General features: G+C 37.9%; 1 protein-coding gene across 3 annotated transcripts in view; it reads left to right on the top strand.

Annotated features, from left to right (window-relative positions):
• LOC128701873 (glutamate receptor 1) overlaps positions 1-23,519 on the top strand; it is a 1,634,372-nt gene that overhangs the window by 1,296,776 nt on the left and 314,077 nt on the right. For all 3 annotated transcript variants that reach the window (XM_070099830.1, XM_070099829.1, XM_070099831.1), the window contains exon 9: positions 9,198-9,305. In XM_070099830.1, coding sequence (XP_069955931.1) covers positions 9,198-9,305 — 108 coding nt within the window. The remainder of the gene's footprint in view (positions 1-9,197; positions 9,306-23,519) is intronic.

The following is a 23,519-nucleotide window of genomic DNA, read 5'->3' as shown; positions in this document are numbered from 1 at the left end:
ATCCCGCTTTTGTCAGCTAGATCCAAGCAGTGTTCAATGTTTTTATTGGTAATGGCAATGCACTATTTTTGTAAACAATCAGAATTCAGTCTCTTTTTTAGATAGACGTTACTTCCATACGTTATTTAGTCGATACCAACCACGCAAACCTTTCGTTTATGCCAGTACCACTTAGCTTTCGTTAGTTTCAATCGCATTCTGTTTCTTTTTATAGACAAAAACATATTCCAACGTTTCTTGCACATCAACATCTAGTGTTTGTTGAATGCTGCTAAAATGTTAAATCATTATTGCCTCTTACTAACTTAAAATGTTTAAGTGTCTCTGACATACTGAGTGTCCGCGGTACGATCCCTGACATGGATGAAAATGTTGCAAGTGTTTCCATACACTTGCTGTCCCCTCCACCAAGCAGTAAGTAGGTACCTGGGTTAGTTGACTAGTGTGGGTCGCACCCTGGGAGACAAGATTGAAGGACCACATAGAAAATAAGACAATGTCCTCGATGACGCACTGACTTTGGTTATCCTCGTGGCTAACCCTCCAGGGTTAAAAATCAGAACAAAATCTTATCTTCACCGTTACTGTATATTAGTAGTGTCGAATCTTTGTAGAATATTCATAGTATTCATTTTTTTTTAATGTTTTCTGGTACAATGTAATATAATTTTGTGTGTAAAGGTCTGATAAGCTTCTAATCTTTGTATATCGTTAATTTCTTAACATTTAAAAGAAATATCGTTTGTGAGGCATCCGAAAACAGTTTAACAATTTGCCTGTGTGGAAGGAAAAAAATTGTAACTAATGATTCATTATTATTATTATTATTATTATTATAATCAAAAAGAAGCGCTAAGCCACAAGGGCTATACAGCGCTGCAAATGATTCATTAAAGGAAATCTTTGAAACACGAAAATATTGTGTGGGCCACGTACCCACGTCTGTCCCAACAAGGACCAGGTTTCTCATTACCGGTCCACTTCACTTACTGAATTTGGGCTCTTGTTTCCCTTGAGATGTCTCACTTTTAGCGTTAACGAAGGCTGTTTTGGGGACGTCTGTAGAACCGCTGGAAGTCCATCCCCGCGGGGCAATAATACTGCACACACTACTGGATATTAACGTCAAGCATATACTGCTGGTATTTCCATATCAACTGCCGTGGTCGGGCAGTAAAACCTGCAGCTCCCATCTGGTAGGTCGGTAGTTTGATCCCCAAAAGCAGAGAGCCTCCTTTACACGATTATGTTTTAAAAATTCTATTACAACAGAAGCAAATCACATATACACAAATAACCCGCACATAAAAGAGAGAAGCTTACGACGACGTTTCGGCCCGACTTGGACCACTTACAAAGTGTGACTTTGTAAATGGTCTAAGTCGGACTGAAACGTCGTCGTAAGCTTCTCTCTTTTATGTGCGGGTTATTTGTGTATCGTTCCAGTCACGGTATTGTGCCTTTTTGTTAAATCACAAATTATTGCGAAATAGTTATCGCAATTGCTATTTAAGATTTTATCGCAACATTTCCACGACTCCTGTCCGATATTTTCACTAAGATGGAAGTTCCTTTTCCTGTCGAGGTTAAAATGTGCGCGAACAGCATTTTTTTTTTTTGCCTTTTTTTAATGATATTTTCCAATTTAAGCACCGTCAAGATCACTTCCTAATATTTATTTGTAGCTATAACAAATTACTTTTTAAATTTGGTTGGAGATTTTTGAAGTGTCAAGACAGCAAAATGTCAGATTATCCCGCAAACGCCTGTTCAAGCCACTTTAAAACCATCAAGATTAGTTTAATAACAGCATTCCTCTCAAGAGCTTAACATTCCTTTCAAGACCTCTCCAGAAAAGTCTGCCTTAACAAAAGTTTGGGAAGCAAGCAAGTTACTCTCTTTGAGGAATTTAAGAGAGTAGAGCACTGACGCGCACACTACATGTGAAAAAATACAGTATTGTATACTCACAAAACAAAATATTCCCTGCACAATACATATGCATAGAAAAAAAAAGAAATCTTCGTGCACTCAACCTCTGCCCAGTTCGATATATTTTCTGTAAACAATACACTGTATCTGTAGACTATATTCAAAAGAGCGTAAGGGAAGAGGAACACTGCAATAGGTCTACTGGCCCATACTAGGCAGGTCCTTCTCAAGCCCAAACCCACTAACAAAAATATTTGTCTAACCCATTTTCAGTGTTACTCAAGGAATAAGCACTGATAACCCTATTAACTCATGTATAAGTCCCACTCAAATCCATCTCTTCTCACTCATGTGTTTAATGTAACCTAAATCTGAAGCGCACTATACAACTGTAGTTTATTTGGGTACAGGCACACACAAGTACAATTGTCATACATAATATATGTGTAAATTAACCAGGATAACCCCTCCCCCTCCCCCCCCCCCCAAAAAAAAAAGTCTGACTTTTTCCTATTGGTGTCCTTGTAGCTACTTTTTTTTGCGTGCATTGAAATGCAGGTGGGTTGAGGTTATGGGATGCAGGAGATATATCTCTAGGATTCTGCAGCCACCAAGGCACAGCTAATTGCTTAAACCATTGGTGCACTTATTTCACCCATGTATTTCACTGTAAATATTTGCAATGTCTGCCTAGCTTCCCACTCTCGCAGATTTAAGAGCGGTTCCTCCAGTATTTTGCAGTAAAAATTATATATTTATCTCGCCTGCGCTCCAGGAAGTATAATGTAAAAGATTTGAGAAGTTCCATTATTGTTATTATTATTATTATTATTATTATTATTATTATTATTATTATTATTATTATTATTATTACAGGGAAGCATTAGAAGCATGAAGACCATTCAGTGCCTGTATAATTAGGTTTAATCTCAGGGAAGGAAGATTAGGTGTCAGTTCATGGGGCTCGAACCCATAGCAGTCCTGAAACTCTCAGGTCAGTGTGTTAACCACTGGGCCAGCTAGCTCTAAGACAGCTTCACCAGCAGCATCAGAGGTCAACTTTTTAACAAGTCTTTCTTGACAGTAACAGTTTAATGGGATTTCTAACAGAGTCTGGTCATTTTAAATTGATGTGAGTGCATTTGTATTGTGTTTTGTTGATGGTACGTTTTTAAAAAGTGCCAATTTTACATGGATGTTGTTATTGTCAAGAGCGCTGAATGATCATTGAGATCAAAGTCATTTTCGTGTCTCAAAACTGCGTATCTACCTTCAGTGTGACAATGTTTAGCTCTATGTAGCGATGTATTCTGCAGCAATAAAAGCTAGATCTTTATTTTCCTTGCATTTGTAGCAGCAACACTATTGTGTTCCCTGAACGTGAGATCTGACGTTGTTACCAACACCTTGACGTTCCTCTTCTGAGTGGCTCGGTGAGAGGTGGAATAGGAGAGAAGGATGTGAAGGATGAGGGATGGAGAGGAGCATCAGGGGAAGGTTGACTAGAAGGCAGACGTGAGTGGAAGACTGACTAGAAAACAGGTGTAAGGGATGAGTGTAAGGGCGTGAGAACACAGATGTATGAAGAGGCGTAAAGACAGTTGCGAATGGGGATAGGCGTGTGAAAGGAGAATCGTAAAAAAGAGAGGGATGAAGAGAGAAAGATTTCATGGAACAGGCATGAGAGGTGATGGGTGTAGGATGATGGGTGAGGGATGTTGGGTGTAGCAAGACCCTGAAGAGAGAAACTTCAGGGAATAAACATAAGAGGTGATGGGTGAAGGATGATAGGTGAGGGATGTTGGGTGTGGCAAAGCCCTGAAGAGCGAGGTTTTAGGGAATAAGCATGAAAAGTGACGAGTGAAGAATGATGGGTGAGGGATGATGGGTGTAGCAGGGCCCTGACAGCAAACCTTCCCACGTCAGGTCTCCGCTACAGAGGTAAAATGGTCAGGGTCCTCGAGCGCACATCAGCGTTCTCTTTTACCGAAAGATCTCCGAAATCCTGGGAAAGTTGAGGCTTATGCAAATGTTGCGGTTGTATTATGGTAAGTCGTGTGTGCGTGGCTCACATCATCATGACGGCTGTGTGGCCCTCCATCATGCTACCAGCATCAGTTCTGATTCAGTTAAAAGAAATATTTTGTATCGAGTCCTTGAAATGAGGTGTCATAAAGCAGTTGAAGACCTCTTGATCCAAGGATTGCCTCCCATTTCTCACGCACTGTATGATCCTTACGGATTAAGCGTTTGCACGTCAGTTTAGCAGTATAACGAGCACAGTGTTAGTTGCCAATGGTAGCATACATCAGGACATTGTTAGTGGCTACCAGTAGCAAGCATCCAGATATTGTAAGTGACTACTGGAAGTACAAAGTACATTGTTACTTGAAAGGGGAAGTACAAATGCTACCATTCTTCCTTGCAAGTTCATATAACATTCATATAATGGAAAATAACTAAGAGGAAACGATGCTGGTGGTGATAATTTTCAAACTCCAAACAAGAATTGTTATTAGAGAAATTGGTAATAATGTTAGGACATTTTTTTAACCACATCTGATGTTGCTCCCAGAGAAGCGCGCCATTTTTTACTTCACGTAATGCTCAATGCATGAATATTGTGCCTGATAAGTGATCCTTGTTATTGCGGGGCATTCTAATGGCCAAAAATTATTTGCGCCTTCCTTTAGTTCAAAATAATCAGGAAAACATGAAAATGGAACCTCGGCTGTGATACGAAGAGGCGGATGACTTTCATTTGAGTGACTCGGTAATTCCTGGTTCTTAAGAGGAATTCGTGCCCACTGCCTTGACGTCACTAGGCTGTGTGAAACTGATCTCTCAGTTCAAGGTTCAGTAAAGCAACAGAAGTGCTACACTATCTCCCAGTCTATTTTGTTCAGTTGCAAGACGAGATCATCAACTGGAGCTAAAAGTCGACACTTAAGTGGACTGTTACAAATTTATCATTGGTTGTAACCTAAATATACAGACCAGAACTAGAAAGCAACATACGCAGCTCCTAAATTTGGGTCTCAGTGAAAGCTCTGACAGACATCTTCAGATTGTAAAACTGCGGGATTTACGTGTCCCCTCCAGTTACCTCATAAACTCTTTACAGTCAGTTCTCTGCACAATCTTGACCACAGTCCATCCAGCACCACTGCCAAGGATTCCTTTTACCGACTAGAAATCAGTCTTTTTGTTTGTGACCTATTTCAGCATGGGCATCTGCTGAGGTCGAATAACCTCTGCATCATCTAGAATAAACAAGGATCAAAAGTTTCCTGAATTTTTCAATACCATACCAGCTGCTGTACTCAGGAAAAGAAAACCCTTAGCTGTACCCGAGTCTTTGAGTACGTAAAAGCCTGATCCCCTCCGCCCCCCCCCCAAAAAAAAATGCCATCGGTGGGGATAGAACTCGCGATCAGAGAGCCATACAACTCCAGACCGACGCGTTAGCCCGTGATATAGCTTGTTTGCAATCGTGTCATTACGATTTCGTGAGTCCTGATCTGAAAGAAGTATCACCCTCCGGTGCTTCCCAACAAGATGCATAAGATGTGCTGCAGGTGCCCCTCGTTCAACTAACTGACGAGGCTGGACTCTTAACAAGGGCAGAAAATGTTGGCGTCATGTATGGACCACACTCCCCATGGCATCAGAAGTAGGCAATGAACCGGTTTAAGAGTGACTGCAAGAGTACGAAGCACTCTGATTGAAAATATACCTGAGAGAAGGCTCATTTGAGGTACATATAACACTGAAGCTGTTAGCCTTAGTTATAAACATCAGAGAACCATCTACAAGAACGTGTGGGTCCTGCAACCACATTTCCTGAGAGTATAACAGTGAGTAGTCATGACGCTTTTGCGACATTTGGGAAGCTTTATTGTGGAAACGTTACGCCAACAGGTGGCTTCCTCAGTCCGGTACAGACATGAATGATGGAAACTGAGAAAGAGTTAGTGGTAATCAGTCCCTCAGCCTTGAGTCGACGTGTTCAGTCCATCAATCTTTTCTCAAGATTGATGGACTCCTTAGTCATTTCTCTGCCCTCCCTCCCTCACTTCCCTGGTGGGCGAAACGTCTTGGTTCAGCCACATTTGGATTTTATGAAGTAGAATAAAGATTTTTCCATCCTTAGTGCCTCTGAATCCCCACTGGTCGACTTGTGCCATTCTCTGCCGTTAATATTTAATCGCTCTCCAGCGTTTATAAAAACCTTAGTAAGGCCTTCAAAATAAATGAGGCAGAGGATAATAAAGTTTCAAGATTCAAAATAAAAGGCAGAGAGCTGAAGAATGGTAAAAATAATGGTTGCTATTTAAAAAAAATTAATAAATTCTGAAAAAATATCTTAATGAGAATTCTGTATATATGTATTAATTATAGTCTGTATAGAAGTAAATAAAGGTAATATATAATTGTACTTATTGGTTGTACTTATCCTGTGCTAATTAAACAATTACTAATATCATTGCTTATTTTGCTAATGATCGTTATCTGCTGCAATAATTATCATTAAGTTTCTCGTTAAATATCAGTGCCCGTAACTAATTATAATTAGTGTAGCAAATAACGAAAGAAGCGGTAATTAGTGTAGTAGGTAATTGTTAACGCAGAAGACACAGATAATTCAGAAAATGTTATTGTGATAATTGTTATTAAATTATTATGTGGTTTTTGTGTGGGTGAGGGTTAATGAGGGAATGGGTGAGGGGTTAATGAGTGATGGGTGAGGGATTATTGAGTGATGAGTGGGGGTTAATGAGGGATGGGTGAGAGGTTAGTGTGGGATGGGTGAGGGGTTAGTGAGTGATGGGTGAGAGGTTAGTGTGGGATGGGTGAGGGGTTAGTGAGTGATGGGTGAGAGGTTAGTGTGGGATGGGTGAGGGGTTAGTGAGTGATGGGTGAGAGTTAGTGTGGGATGGGTGAGGGGTTAGTGAGTGATGGGTGAGAGTTAGTGAGGGATGGGTGAGGTGTTAGTGAGGGATGGGTGAGGGGTTAGTGAGGGATAGGTGAGAGAGAGGTGAGTGATGGATGAGGCATATTGAGAGGTTCTTGATATAAGGAACTAGTGCTACTGAAGGATTTTTGATCCAGAATATTAGAGCTACCGCTCCCTTTCCCAAGGATCACACTTTATTACCTCAAATTAGGAAGAGTCCTTACGGGTTTAGCACTTTCCCCACGAATATAATAATCCACGAGAGACGTGTTGAACGACCAACACAGACAAAAGTATTATAATTATTATTAATGACAGTGTTTATATTGTCCCCTGGAAATTCTCATCAAGGCTTCAATAATGTGTTTTTTGAGGTTTTTCATTATAAGTTTGGTCATAACTGTTTCAAAGCTCAGAAATTACCCAAAGAATTCTTTCTTATCAAAGGAATTCATTACAAAACTTTCACCTGTGGAGAAAATTTTAGTAGAAATTTGATGTATTTGAGATTTTCGAAAGAACTGAGAGCGAAGTTGTTTAAATACTTTCATAGGAAGAAGTCCTAATTATATATACATATATATATATATATATATATATATATATATATATATATATATATATATATATATATATATATATATATATATATTATATATATATATATATATATATATATTATATATATATATATATATTATATATATATATATGTATATATATATATATATATATATATATATATATATATATATATATATATATGTCGTGCCGAATATGTAAAACCGGTCAATTAGCAAGAACTCATTTAAAATTAAGTCCTTTCTAAAATTTTCTCTTATACCTTTAAAGATATATTTTTTAATTAATGTTAAATTAATGTAAAAAAATTTAATTTTGCACCAAAAGAATCTTAGAAAACTTACCTATCCTAATTATAACAAGAGCAATTTAGTTTAGCCTAACCCAACTAAATATATTTTAAATATATTTACAATAATTTAGTACTAAACAAGCACAATCAAATATATTTTTTTCGTTAGGTTCAGAATGATTTTGGCGAAATTATTGCGTACACAAATTTTCATTTGTCCTATATGGCAAGATGAGCGTTGCTATTTAAGCCAAGATCGCAAGTTCTGCGTATTCGGCACGACATAAATATATATATATATATATATATATATATATATATATATATATATATATATATATATATATATATATATATATATATATATATATATACAATAAAATCACAATAAACAGGTGATTTCAGAATATGCAAAACAACCACTGTGAAAATTAGAGAAATTCCAAGCGCTTTCGTGACTACTCGCATTATCAAGGAACAATGAAAGTAATGCATCAAAGGCATATAAAGGGTCTAGCCCACACTTCACTATCACATTCCACAACAAAGCAACACCTGACGCGCGACTCATAAGAAAGGGAACACTGCAACAGGCCCGCTGGCCCAACTAGACAGGTCCTTCACACAACCAACCAACAAACTAGTCTTCCCAAGAATTAAGAATTTTAAAATTTATTATTTGTCCAATGTATTATTAAATTAGATCCATTTATAATTAATAGAATTTGGGAAGAATTTAATAATACATTAGACAAATAATAAATTTTAAAATTCTTAATTCTTGGGTAGACTAGTTTGTTGGTGAGTTGTGTGAAGGACCTGTCTAGTTGGGCCAGCGGGCCTGCCGCAGTGTTCCCTTTCTTATGAGTCGCGCGTCAGGTATTGCTTTGTTGTGGAATGTGATAGTGAGGTGTGGGCTAGACCCTTTATATGCCTTCCTTTGATGCATTACTTTCATTGTTCCTTGATAATGTGAGTAGTCACGAAAGCGCTTGGAATTTCTCTAATTTTCACAGTGGTTGTTTTGCATATTCTGAAATCACCTGTTTATTGTGATCTTATTGCATATTATATATATATATATATATATATATATATATATATATATATATATATATATATATATATATATATATATAGTGTGTGTGTGTGTGTGTAATAGGATCACAGTAAACAAGTGATATCACAATATGCAAAACAATCAGTGTGAAGAAATAGTGTACCTCCAAACGCTCTCGAGATTTCTCACACTGAAATTGTGAGAAATCATGAAAGCTCTTGAAGTTTATTATTTTCCACAGTGGCTATTTGCGCTTATAACCACTGCAGATATTGGGAGCTTGACTCAGTTGTCTGGTATTTGTGGTATTTTACTGTGCTGTTGCTGCAGTAATGTGCCATTGATATTCACTAGGCATTTCTGATACATTCCAGGTGGAAATTGAGGGCCTCACCGGCAACATCAGTTTCACTGATGAAGGCAAGAGAAAAGACTATACCATCGACGTTGTGGAGATGACCTTCAACAGCGAGACGGTCAAGGTAAGTTATTTGTGTTCCTCGAGTACCTGTGCTGGAAGAGAAGTCAGAGGCCATCTGTAGTGTAGTCACATTAATCTTAATAGCCTCTGACCTGACTATGCCCTTCCAATGGCTGTCGGAACACAGGGCAACGAGTTTACAACGAGTTTACAACGAGTTTACAACGAGTTTACGGTTAATCTTCAAAGGAATAATGTCACTGTTGAAAATATTTTTCCTTCCCTAGAGTTCAGTCGTTCATTGGTTGTGTTCGAAGTGTTTGTACCTTTGCTGGAAGGACAGTTATCTGTGTTTTCTTCGTTACCTTACCTTCTATCCAGCGCCGTTACCACATCGCTTGCTTAATTAATTACTTATTGGATTATGCCACTAATTCCAGAATCAGGAGACACTTTTCTCTTAGCTAATCGCAAGCACTTGCCAGAAGGAAAGTGAATGTAGGTTACACTTGTCTTGCTTATATCAACTTCTAAGTGTTGTACATTTGACCCACTTTGTCTTACTATTTAGTTGTCTTTAGTTGTCTTGGAAAAATGAATCTTACCGCACATCCTTGGAACTTCATCTATCACTTGTTTCTATATTGGTAACAGTCTGAAGAAGTGATGTCATTTAGAAAGAAAAATTAATTTTTTATATTTCTCATAGAAAATTAATTATTTCTTATTTAATTATAAATATAAATGACGATTGTATAATTCAGGATAACTCGCTAAAAATGTAATTATAGCAGTTACCTTCGTTGTTCAAGTCACTTAGAACTACAGATTTTTGTCTGAATTCTTGTTTACCCAAAGAAAGAGGCAGTCTAAGCAATCGTCAAATAACTCTGTTAAAGTAGAGGAAATAAGCAAGAAAATAATTACCTTATTTGTCTTCTTGAAGGCCTTTACGAAGGAAAGCATAAGTGCACTAAGTCACAGCACTTTGTGGTACGATATACCTGCAGACAGTTGGAGTCGTTTATACCAGCTGATTACAGCAGCTAGTTTAGTCAAAATACCACAGCTTGTTGTGACTGCATGTGAGAGAGACAGGTGACCAGTGTTTTCCCCGGCCAATGCCTGAAGGCGGGTTGGTTGAGACAGGACAGTCGTACAACCATGTGACAGTTTAAACACAGCTGAATAATTCAATTTGCAGTTGGGTCTCCATGTTTACGTTCGCGCAGTATGTTCCGTGCACTAATACAGAGTTATAATTCTGTCTCGTGAAAATTTAATATAAAAAGCACACTTGAAAAATGATACGTTTTAGTTTTTTTTTTTTTGGGGGGGGGGGGGGAGGGGAGGGGGCACACTAGATGTTTCATCAGGGCTATTGAAAAAATTGGAAAATATACGCAGAAAACCATACACATCTCTAAGCTTTTAAAGTAGGAGCTGAGGCTCAACCTTTGACCTAAAACTATTGCTTTATATCGTTAGGTATCACCACATCCTGAAGGGGTAACAAAAAAAAAGAGAAAGAAAATTCTTTGCTCAACTATATTGTAGAAGGTAAGAGGTGGCTTGCCAGATCTGCAACACAAACAACGCAGCTTGAAGCTGCTTATTCCTGTTGCCATGGAAAGGGCCATTTTGTAGTAAGTCACATAAGCAAAACAAACATAGACTGCTTGAACACGCAAACACATACACATATTGGAATACGCAGCACCAGTATGAAATACACACCTGAGCAGGTGTATCAGTGTAGTGGTGAAAGTGCAGAGGTTTGCAACGAAACTTGCTCAGGAGCCAAGGGGTGTTTTATGAGGAAAAATTAAAGGAACTAAACCTGATATTAGAAAACAGGACTAGGGTCGATATGATGATGATATACGAAATACTAAGAGGTATTGGTATGGTGCTAAAGGACAGGTTTATCGAGAGATGGAAAGCAGATGCTCGAGGGCACAACCGGGAGTTGAAAATATAGATGAGTGACAAGGATATTAGGAAGTATTTCTTCAGCTTTTGATTGGTCAAGAAGTGTAACGAATGGACAGTGGAGTAGTAGAGGGAGGATTCATACATAGCTTTAAGAGGCACGATATGGCTCTCGATGCCAGGGGAGTGAAATCAGCAGTGGCCAGCGAAGAGACGGGCCAGGAGTTGAGACTTAGCCCCTGCAACCACATTTAGGTGAGAATACACACACACACACACACACACACACACACACACACACACACACACACACGCTAACACACACACCGAATATAATCCTGGATAAGTAGTAGCTGATTCCAGTAATCTTGCTGCTGATTGGTCCAAAAATAATGAACTTAATATAAATCAACTTGTACAGCCATATAGTGACATACACCAGCTGCAGTGTCCATGTCAGTCTCTAATAATATATATATATATATATATATATATATATATATATATATATATATATATATATATATATATATAAAATATTCCAGTGACAGCACGAGAGTCAAACTAAAAGTCATTTCTTACCATTTAAATAAGATTTTTTTAATTAAAAATTAAATTAATGATTTCACCTATTTTCTGTCTTAGACTTTCCTTGGATAACTTTCTGGAAATGTTTCTATTAATAAAAAAATATTTGTAGTAAAGATGCAAAATGTGTTTGACTACAATTATGAATTTAAAAAAAAATACGAATTTAAAAAAAAAAATAACGTCCTGTGATCCCAAATGAATATTTAAATGATTAAATACTGCTGCACAAAATCATTTTTTTCAGCTCTGAACAGATTGAATGCGGTCCTTGATGTTAGCGAAGGGCTCTTGATCCGATAAATTGGCGCTACCTTCCCTTGGATTGAATCCAATTGTTTCTCGTTTCCAAGGAGGAGTATGACTCTTTCGAGTTTAGCTCTCCCCAGTGGTTTAGTTGGTAGCGCCATTAGCTCACATACTAAGGGTTCATGATTCGATTCCCGGCACGGTTGGAAACACTGGGCATGCTTCCTTACACCTACTGGCTCTCTTCACCTAACAGTAAGTAGGTAGCTGGGTGTTAGTAGGCTTTTGTGGGTGGCTTCCCAGGCAGTATTTATTTGACTTAGATCTTGGCTCTGAAATTAGCTGAGGTAAGACAAATCTTTGCTTTGAAATTAGCTGAGGTAAAACAAATCTTTGCTTTGAAATTAGCTGAGATAAGACAAATCTTTGCTTTGAAATTAGCTGAGGTAAGACAAATCTTTGCTTTGAAATTAGCTGAGATAAGACAAATCTTTGCTTTGAAATTAGCTGAGATAAGACAAATCTTTGCTTTGAAATTAGCTGAGATAAGACAAATCTTTGCTTTGAAATTAAAGTAAGACAAATCTTTGCTTTGAAATTAAAGTAAGACAAATCTTTGCTTTGAAATTAGCTGAGATAAGACAAATCTTTGCTTTGAAATTAGCTGAGGTTAAAAAAAATTGCTTTGCAATTAGATGAAGTAAGACAAATCTTGGCTTTGCAAGAGCTAAGGCTGGATTACACCTCATAATCTACAAATTCATCTACATAAACAAAAAAACTTTTTCGTTGCAAAAAAAAAACAAAAAAAAAAAAAGTGTTCGGATTGAAGGGGTAAAATTTTATGTAAATATCAACACTGTGGCGCATCTGTTGTTGTTTTAAAGACTGAATGTTAAAATTATGTACATTTATTAAAGGTTAAATGAACGGAGAGTGAAATCTGATTTGGGGCGATTCGCTGCAACCTATTTTCTCTCTTTGTGTCGAGTTTGTTTTGTCGTTATGGCTGTTTTGTCGTTTTTTTTCGTTTTTTTTTCACGGGAGATTAAAAGAATTAACTGATATAGTTTTTTTTTTTTTTTTTTTTTTTTTTTTTTTTTTCTCCTTGTATACACCCCTGAAGGGAGGTTCCTTGATGCTGGTGAAGGGCTCTTGATCTGGGGAATTGAATCTGTGCTCCAGTTTCCTGAATTAAGCCTGAATACCTTGCATACTCCCCCCCCCATCCAGACGATGTATAATCCCTAAGGGTTTAGCGCTCCCCCATGAAATAAAAAATCAATGTCTACATACACTGAAACGGAATAAATCCCAATAAAATACGTGATTGCAAATACGTATTTGGTATTTTTATATATACTTAAATATGTTTTGATTAATTTTGTTGTTCCTGTTTTGGTATTCTGTTCTTTTCCGTTTTGTTTTTGTTTATTAATATTGTTGGTGTAGGTTTACATAGGTAAGATTCCTCAGGAAACAGGACAGGTGTTTCCAGACGTGGGTCTTTGTCATACGATGACCCACAGCTGGAGCTTTTGGTCATCTGACCGAGGCCTTCCGCTGGCTTACCGGTCCACCCCCTTTTAAAAATTATGATCATAATTATAATCATTTAGCCATAACTTGCAGTGCTAATATGACGCATTTCAAAGACCTTTTTTCTTGTGTTATTGGCTGACCGCTACTAGGTAAACACGGCTTCAAGATCCATATCGTACCTCTTCTTAAAGCTGTGTGTGTGTGATCGCATACAGTATCATAATGCAAATTTGAGGTAGAAACATCATTGTAAGGCAGTATTTCTTGCATATTCTTTGTCAATTTGGTGTAAATATGCAATTATGGCTTCTTGTTCTGCCTGTTACTGATTCCTAAACATCTATTTTTCTCGTAATATTTTATAAACACATCCAGAGTATCTGTTGCTTTTATCTCCTGTTATCTTACAAAGATATTTCCTTATGTCGTTATGTCGCATATCATTTTTTTTTCAATTCATCTTCCAGTGTGCATAAGAGCGAAGGATTAGAGAGCGGTGTAAGAGGTGGAAGAGAGGGTAATGAAGGTAAATGGCAGTGAGAGAGAGAGAGGGAGTAAGAGAGCGAGCAAGCATAGTGAAATTAAGAAAACGTCAAGGAGGTCGTCACCACCTCACAACCCACGCAAACTTGCGGGTTTTATACCAGCTGAAAGCAATCCCTGGGCGAGGCGCGCGCACACGTACACACACACACACACACACACACACACAGAGAGAGAGAGAGAGAGAGAGAGAGAGAGAGAGCTAGCTAGCTGAGGTAAGTAATAGCTGTTAGCTTATAAATAAAGGTAGGAACTCGAGAGAGAGAGAGAGAGAGAGAGAGAGAGAGAGAGAGAGAGAGAGAGAGAGAGAGAGAGAGAGAGAGAGAGAGAGAGAGAGAGAATGAGGGAGGAAGGAGAATGATAAGATTATGGAGGCAGTGAGTGAAGGACGAAAGCAAATCTTTGATACTTGGCAGACTTGCATGTTTGAGAAGGCAGAGTTTCCATGCAGATGATTCAGTCCACAATATTGTCCTTAAGTTAAAAATACATATTATGTAGTGAAGCACCTCAAGATTATTCTTATGTTTGCCAATATTATATAACTGTGTGTGTGTTCGTGTGTGTGTGTGTGTGTTCACCTGTGTGCGTGCTGGCACTTACGTGTAAACCAGTGTTCTAAGTACAGGTTAATTCGTATATTTAATTTATATTCAGCACTTATCTCTGGGTCTTTCTCCCGGTACTGTCTTCCTTCTCTGTTTAGTCGTCCTCCCATCCTCACTTATTTGCACTTATTAGAGTTGTGATTAATTATTTGTCAGAGAAACACGAGCTAATCCTCAGTGTCGGGTCTTCAGCGTTCACCTTTTGTATAGATTTTTAAAGCTCTCGGAGACTGAGTTGCGCAGATCCTCTTCTTGCATTCCATACCACAAGTATACTACAAAATTTGTGAAGAAATAGTTCTTTGCGTCTTTGTTTCATCTCTTTTTACATTTTTTCAGTGTGATCTGTTAAGTTGGTGCTAATTCTTTGTTTTTTTTTTCTCGTTTCATCTTGTCTACCAGCGAATGCAGTTTCAGAATCGTAATTCGTATTTCTTTACTCTGAAGCCTAAAAATATAATTGAACATAAATTCTAACGAAAGTTATTCAGACCTTGAATTGTTTACGTGTGCCTAAGTGTTATGAGATAACTCATTGTAGGGCATTCGGTTCAAAGCCGAAAAGATCTATTATTCATTTAGCAGGGGAAGAAGACAGAAGGAACCCAAGGGATGGAACAGAGATCACACTGCTTAGCCTTCTAGGGTTATCTTGGGTTGAAAGCATGTACTCTGATAGTTGTATTCCTCAGTGTATATATGCCAAGACTTTAATTACTATGTTAGGGATTAAAGTATTTTCGTCTGGTGACAAAAAGGTTACCTTCAGTTTTAATGATCCTCGTGTAGTCGATGAACATTAAACCCCATTAACCAATAATTACCGGGTTGATAATCCTCTGGAGTTATTAATCCGAAGGAAATCTCCTTGTCTTCTTCTCCGTCTTCCTCGGCAAGAGTAGCCTGCTAAGTTAGTTTCAGCAGGCGCCCCTTCACTGAGTATTTGTGAAGCATCTTGTCTTCTCAAGACTTGTCAGACAGCATCAACACAGACCCCAATTAATTACCTCAGAGTCTACAGACAACTGCCTCAAGGGTCCTTCCAAACTTGTGATGAAGCAGAAGCTGGCTCATTCGGAACAGTCTAGTCTTTAGAATATTGTTCTAGTTAATGATCTCTTGGTATCTTGCGGTATATAATTATGATCTAGCGGTTTATAATTATAGATGTATCATCCCTTGGGGTCTTACAACTCTCAGTAATATTCGGTTGGCAGGACAGCCGGTTCAGGGTGACTCATTTTCCAGCTGCTCCTCAGCCAGATGGCTTAAAGCACATTATTTATAAGAATTCTGTATCAGGTCTAATGTTAAGATTAAATTTGAAATAAGTATTTCCTATCAAAGCGGGGTATGAAGATTCGTAATGCAGAACACACTTTTTTTAAACGACGTTTCCCCTATGATGGAGCTTTGTCAAAACTTGATAAATCTCAGTGCTGAGATGAACGCCTAAAATAAATCTTTGTTTTCCATTATGGGTCCTTATATTCCTAAGTTAATGACTTAATAAACCTCTACACAGAGCGAAACGGTGTCTTAATAAAATTGTGTTCTGCAAGTAATCATTTCCCTCATTCCTAGCCAAACACAACAACGTTTTCACCTGCATGAGATTCTGTCAAGTACACATTGTCTCACTAGTGACCTGAACAAGAGTTGGGGATGTGTAATAAAAATTGAGGCTTCTTTTTCACACATAATTGCTAATTTAGGATATCAAACTCGCTACTTCAGTGACGGACAACTGTTTCGTTTTTCTGTTTCTATAATAAATAATATATTTTTCTGAGACATATAACTTGAGGCTACTCAGACTACTTAATTCCTTGGGAAGACTTCGTGAGAACTCTTGTCTGCTATTCATGTTGACTTGTGTGACAGCCAAAGAGTGAAAGAGGTGCTATTGGAAAACTTTGACGACGGAGCTGGCAAGTTTTGTCTTTGATGGCGTTAATGAAGCGTGTTTACAAAGTGGCTGAGATGAGTAGTTACGAAGTTGGGACACTAGGTGAAGCCCACATTCCTTCTGGTCTCAAAGTAAGAATAAAAAGTGGATCCCTCATTCTTCAAGCTGAAATGTTATTTGGATCTCTCATTGCTATTAGTTTTGGAAAATGTTTAAGGTTAGTTGAACCTCGCATTCCTGTTTCATGTTTTGAAAGTGGAATGTGAGATGAATTTCCTCAGTTAGGCTGGTGATGAGGAAGTTGTGAAGCAAGATTTCTCATTCATGTTTGTCTTAAAATGGTAATGTGTGGTGGATTTCGAATTTTTTTATTGATGTGAATTTAAAGTGCGTGAGTGTGTTTTCATTGTTGCTTGTGAGCATGTATTTACGAACGCCAGTGCTCCGACCACTTGTAAACAGAAACTAAATCAGAGAGACAAGTGGCACGATCAAGTATTGCACAAGTTTAGCCTTTATAAATTTCATGCTAACTCTCTCATAATTGCATTAAAAGATAATTTTTTATGTCTAGTTATTGTGTTATTGTTTCTTGTAACCGTTGCCTAATATTGTCATATGTATAATGTTAGATGCAATAAGATCACAGTAAACAGGTGATTTCAGAATATGCAAAACAACCACTGTGAAAGAATAGAGAAATTCCAAGCGATTTCGTGAGTACTCACATTATCAAGGAACAATATTCCTTGATAATGTTAGTCACGAAAGCGCTTGGAATTTCTCTATTCTTTCACAGTGATTGTTTTGCATAATGTTAGATGTATATTGTGGTTATACGGACGTGAGGGTAAGATGTACACGGTATATTATAAGCGGGTTTGTCTGTGGGCACTTTATATGAAATTAATTTTTTCAGCGAAAGTATTGATACTTTTAGATAAAGTAAGGTGATATACTTAAAAAGTACACACACACACTTCGAGGGAAAATGAAAAAAAAAAAAGGTTTGAACTTTTTGATTTGTGGAGATGTTGCTTCGAAGTTGAAGAACGTGTCCACATTATTTAGGTAAAAAAAAAGTTTTTCTTCTCTCAAACTCTTTTTCAGAAACTCGTAAAGAGAGTCAGCCATGCTATTCATGCTATTTCCCCCTCTCTCAATGCCTGCGGAAATCTGAAAAGGGATTTCATTGGAGAATCCCGAAGCTTTTGGTAAAGGGAATGGAGCGACGGAAGGGGGCATGGTGTTGGAAGTTTACACGATCGATGTATTTGGAAAATTTGGGAGACCTGATAACGGATATTTGAAAAATAAGACAAAGCTGTGGCTTCGAGATTTTACATTTGCGTGTCCAGATGTATCGTTGTATTTTGCTTCCGATGATCATACATTATCCCTATTGCATCATATACGTTTCTGTATGATTTTCTTTCTCAGTTTTTCTTTCATCTTTCTCCTTCTACTCTTCCTCTTTCTCTTTCTCTCTCCTTTCAGAGATACAAACGAAAACACTAGTCCCAGGGCATTTCTAAGTTTCAAACTTTCTCTGAAAGTTATCTTTCTTCTCAAGTTATGCTTTGAACATAAGCTTATATCTTTATGAGTACAGGAATTTAAATATATATCGAACTACTATAAAAGAGCATAGTCTTTCGCCTAGCTGGAAAAATCATCACGTCCAGAACAGTTGACACACACTAGCACGGTGTTGCACACGATATGACGCTGGTGTGCAAGACAGTGATTTCAGGGGAGTCCTTTTTGGTACAACGTTTTGCCACAAATTGGCTGCATGGTGAAACGTCCCGTTAAAGAGCTACAACTGATGTCTCAACATTCTGTCGGCGCCTCAGTGCCTCTGTAAGAAAATTATACTCGTATGACAGTATAGATTACTACAAGTCTTCGGTAGAGCCGTGGTGGATAATAATTCTTAACTTGTTGTAGTTTGAAAAAATGTATAAATAACGTGTGTGTGTGTGTACTCACCTATTTGTGGTTGCAGGGGTCGAGTCACAGCTCCTGTGTGTGTGTGTGTGTGTGTGTGTGTGTGTGTGTGTGTGTGTGTATGTGTGTGTGTGTGTGTGTGTGTGTGTGTGTGTGTGTGTGTGTATGTGTGTGTGTGTGTGTCTGTACTGTATTAAAAATTAGTTCGTAATAATAATGTTAAATAGGAGAGGAAAAACTCTTGTACAGCTATGCATCAGTGAACAATTTTGACGGAAAATAAGTAATCTAAAGAGCAATTTGAGAATTTATTATTCCACAGCTTAGTTGCTCTCAAATATAGTTGCTCTCAAATATAGTTGCTCTCAAATATAGTTGCTCTCAAATATAGTTGCTCTCAAATATAGTTGCTCTCAAATATAGTTGCTCTCAAATATAGTTGCTCTCAAATATAGTTGCTCTCAAATATAGTTGCTCTCAAATATAGTAGCTCTCAAATATTGTTGCTCTCAAATATAGTTGCTCTCAAATATAGTTGCTCTCAAATATAGTTGCTCTCAAATATAGTTGCTCTCAAATATAGTTGCTCTCAAATATAATTGCTCTCAAATATAGTTGCTCTCAAATATAGTTGCTCTCAAATATAGTTGCTCTCAAATATAGTTGCTCTCAAATATAGTTGCTCTCAAATATAGTTGCTCTCAAATATAGTTGCTCAAATATAGTTGCTCTCAAATATAGTTGCTCTCAAATAAACATAACCTGATCAAAAATTTGACAAGGGTTCACTTTTTTACACTTTTCATTTACAAGCTGAGAGCTTAGATTTTATCACAATTCATTTACAGGCATAGCTGTTAATCTTTCTCAATTAGTTTACAGGCTTAGAGGTATTACCCCACCCAGGATGCGACCTTGGCTAACATCAAGGTATCGTACCAATTTACTGACACGTGAACGGGGTAAGTATACACATAGTGACTTGCCCATACGTCTCAACCCGACTTGAATCCGGGTTCTTCTATTGTGGGCCGTAGGAAGTGCAGGTGGACGAGACGGGTTACCAAGAACGGTTCCCTATTTACAACTAAATTTCTGAGAAAACTAGATGACGTTTGGGTCTATCCTGGACCTTTATCAGGAAGTGAGAAAGAAATGTGGAGAGAAATCCACATGTTAGGTCAGGCGAACAGAGGTTAGAAGAGGTCAGGTCACGTTTGTTATGAAGATTTAAAGGTTTAGCTCTTAGTTCTGATTATTATTATTATTATTATTATTATTATTATTATTACAATCATAATATGTCATAATATGAAGATTAAAATAATTCATCATTCAGGCACTTTGCTTCTCCAATACCTTGTGAAGAGCTCTGATCTTCGGAACACACCTGACCACCGGATCGTGGTTCTCCCTGAGCCTTTCCCCTCTCAAGGGTGTTCTTTGAAGCTGGTGAAGGGTTCTTGAACCAAGGAATTAAAACTGCCCTCGCGTTCCTTGGATTCAGTCACTTTACCTCTTATTCCTCAGGTGTTTTTGACTAATACGGATTCCAGCTCTTCCCAATAATAATAATAATAATAATAATCTCTTCATACTGGTTAATTGTATTTTTCCACTTCTTTCTTTTTCACTTGATGCTTCATTACGTTGTTTAAGCCCATCTCCTGTTTAGGTTAGCTGTAAATTTCTGCAGTCATTATATTGTGTGTTTCGCTCGTCTCTGCTTCGTTAATCCCTCCTCCACAGACATCAGCTTGCTCCCAGGGAAAGCGAGGTCCTCCAGTGAGCCATATCGTCATGACTAAGTATCCATTGCAAGCGCTGGGGATTAGACAGTTCGTTAAGGGACTCTCTTGGAGCTCAGGCCGTAATCTCAGCTTTTACACTCTATGAAGCGAGATTTAACGGAGTAACATTGCAGCAGATGACGCATAAAACCTGAGAGACTGAAGGCAAGGAGCAAGTGTGTGTGTGTGTGTGTGTGTGTGTGTGCGAGAGAGAGAGAGAGAGAAAGAGTTATAACAAATCTTGTTTCACACACTTGCTAGAGTTCTTTGACAAAATAACATAAGTGAGGCAAGAAATAGATAGGTAGAGAGAGAAGGGGGAGGGAAGGATGGATGGATGGGTAGCGTGCTTATTCTTGAACTGAAAGACGTTAGATATTGTATCACACAGGAGAGAGGGGCAAAAACTTGAGTTCAGGCATATACAACAGAGAATGAGCTGCAGTGGGATAAAAAGCACCGTATTTGAAGGATACAATGAGTGATTGTCAGAAGAGATGTCAAATGGGAAAATGTAAAAATTGGGGTTTAGCAAGGATCGGCATTAGAACTAATATTGTTCTTTTTAAGTGTTAATTACAAATATAAGAACGAAATCTTTTTGTAACTGTAAAATTAATTAGAATAAAGAAACCAATAAGGTCAAGAAAAGGCTACAATTGAACCTGGATTGGTCACGCAAGTGGCTACTTGGATTCAACCCAGCAATTCAACCCAGTATTCTTACCCAATCCCCAGTTTTCTGGGGAGAATACTGGAAACTGAGTATAGACTCATGGACAGAGGAAGTAAATTTCCCTCATGGGGTGAGCATACTGCAAAGCATATTGCCAGAGCCACATAGCAACTGAGTAGCCTTTGCTGCCAATGCTTGTTTGGCAAATCTAAGAGTAGCTTTCAGGAAGGTTAACAAAGACTCGTTCAGTGCACTTTATACGACACACGTCAGGTACATCTTGGAGAATGCAGCACCAGCATGGAACGCTAGTCCCAGAGCTAAGAGAACATGAGCTAATAGAATTAAACATGACAATAGTAGAAGACAGATGAACCATGGGTAATGAGATTACGACAAAGAAAATACTCAGAAAACCTAAAAGAATGGACTTGGATACACAGTCTGGAAGCGAGAAACGGGCACAAGAGGACACAATTTGAAGTTAGACAAGGATAAGTCACGGATATCAGGAAGCATTTCTTCTGTCTGAGTGCGGTCAGGATGTGGAATGACATAGACGAGGATGTAATAGATGCAGGCTTCATACATGGTTTTAAGAATAGGTATGACAGGACCCACAGACAGATGGAATATATATATATATATATATATATATATATATATATATATATATATATATATATATATACACAAAACAACCACTGTGAAAGAATAGAGAAATTCCAAGCGCTTGGAATTTCTCTATTCTTTCACAGTGGTTGTTTTGCATATTCTTAAATCGCCTGCTTACTGTTGTGATCTTTTATATATATATATATATATATATATATATATATATATATATATATATATATATATATATATATATATATATATATATATATATATATATATATACAGCATTCATATCAATCTAGAAAATAATGAAAAACAACCGTTTCCTCTGTAAATGCTGTTGGAGGGTGAACACAGTATTTGCATGCAAGCCTGGCAGCCAGTGCTGTGTGCCCAGGTTTGGTTATGTCCCCAGCAACTAGTGGTTCTTGTTGGCATTGTTAACCTGTCTATCCTACTGTTGACTGACTCAAGGCTAGGCGACCCTTACTCTTGTAGATCGTGAGTGTAACCTATGTTATTTGAAGCAATAAACCGGTGTGGGTCATTTAGTGCTAGTATTTTCAAGGCTTGATTTTTCGTCAATGTGAGCCATTGAGCTCAAGAAGAGTTTGAAGTTCGACCCAGGGTGAGTTAATTGTGGAAGGATCTGTCTTGTCTGGGTATTGGTAAATGTGTTGGTTATGAACCATAGATGATTGAAAAGCATTCAATCCAAGAGACACGGGTTCAGTTCCGTCAAGATAAGATGTATGGAGCAAACATCTTTACCCTAGAAGAATTACACACACGTGCAACATCTGGGTATCTTAATTTGCAGAAGTTTCGCCATCCAGTGGTTTTATCAATAAAATACATGGACATAATGTAAAGACTGTGAACTATATACAAATGACGAGGTAATGAGTCCCTCAGCCTTAGACTAGTGTTGAACACCGTTATTTAGAGATTGCTTGCACTGAGTAGAGTTTCAAAAAGTAATTCATTAGATTCATATAGCTCTACACAGAGCTTTATGAAATCACAGTCTGTAAATAAAGCTTGCTCTGTTCATAAGCTCTTTATCGTATTTCAGAAAGGCTTGCCCATCCAAAGCAACTCTGAACACACATCCCCATCGTTACAAAAGACCTAGTTAGCTCAATAGCTGGAAAAAGTGCCACAATGGATGGTGAGGCCACAACCAGGTATCACCGCTCCAGTATCATTATGTGGAAGTTATTTCCGAGAAGTGTTTATAACTTCCTATTTCCACCCATTAAGAAGATTTGTGGACAAAATAGTCATGTGGACTGTTTGATGAGTGAGGGGGCAGTAGACGCCGGCGAGTTGTATCTGTGAGGCTGTATTATAAGTGAGAGAACTTCTGAACATTTATAAACACACACAGAATATACAGCAAGTGAGCGTATGCTTTGGGCTTAGTAATTATTTTTACATGGGAGACTATTTCAAACGTTTATTTACTAATGGGTATGTGGTCCATTTAAGTGTTTAGCTGACATCAGTGTTTCCATCTTTACACTCGCTTGAAGACTCTCCCTAAATGCCGATGTCTTGCTGCATCTAGTATGTCGTTATTATATCTCTAATGCTTCGTTATACGAGTGACGTGAATTTCAGACAAGTTTATCGTCATAGTACATTAAGTCGTTACTTGCTGAGAAACTTAGTAAGTTTCATTCTTCATCACGTGATTGATAAGGTGTGGGCTCAACACTGGTTCTTCGTACTGGTAAATTAACCCGAGTCATGGTTTATAGTGTCTCCAGTGATTCTTTGCCTAAGAAGCCTGAAGGTAGGTCTCTCGTTAGGAAGATTTACATAAGTCGCTGTTATTATACTGTTCATTCACTTTCTGTAAGATGTG

The sequence above is a fragment of the Cherax quadricarinatus genome, chromosome 69, assembly GCF_038502225.1.
Source record: "Cherax quadricarinatus isolate ZL_2023a chromosome 69, ASM3850222v1, whole genome shotgun sequence".
Classification (NCBI taxonomy): Eukaryota; Metazoa; Arthropoda; class Malacostraca; order Decapoda; family Parastacidae; genus Cherax; species Cherax quadricarinatus.
Note: the sequence above shows the minus strand (reverse complement) of the source record. Positions and strands in the feature narration are given on the sequence as shown.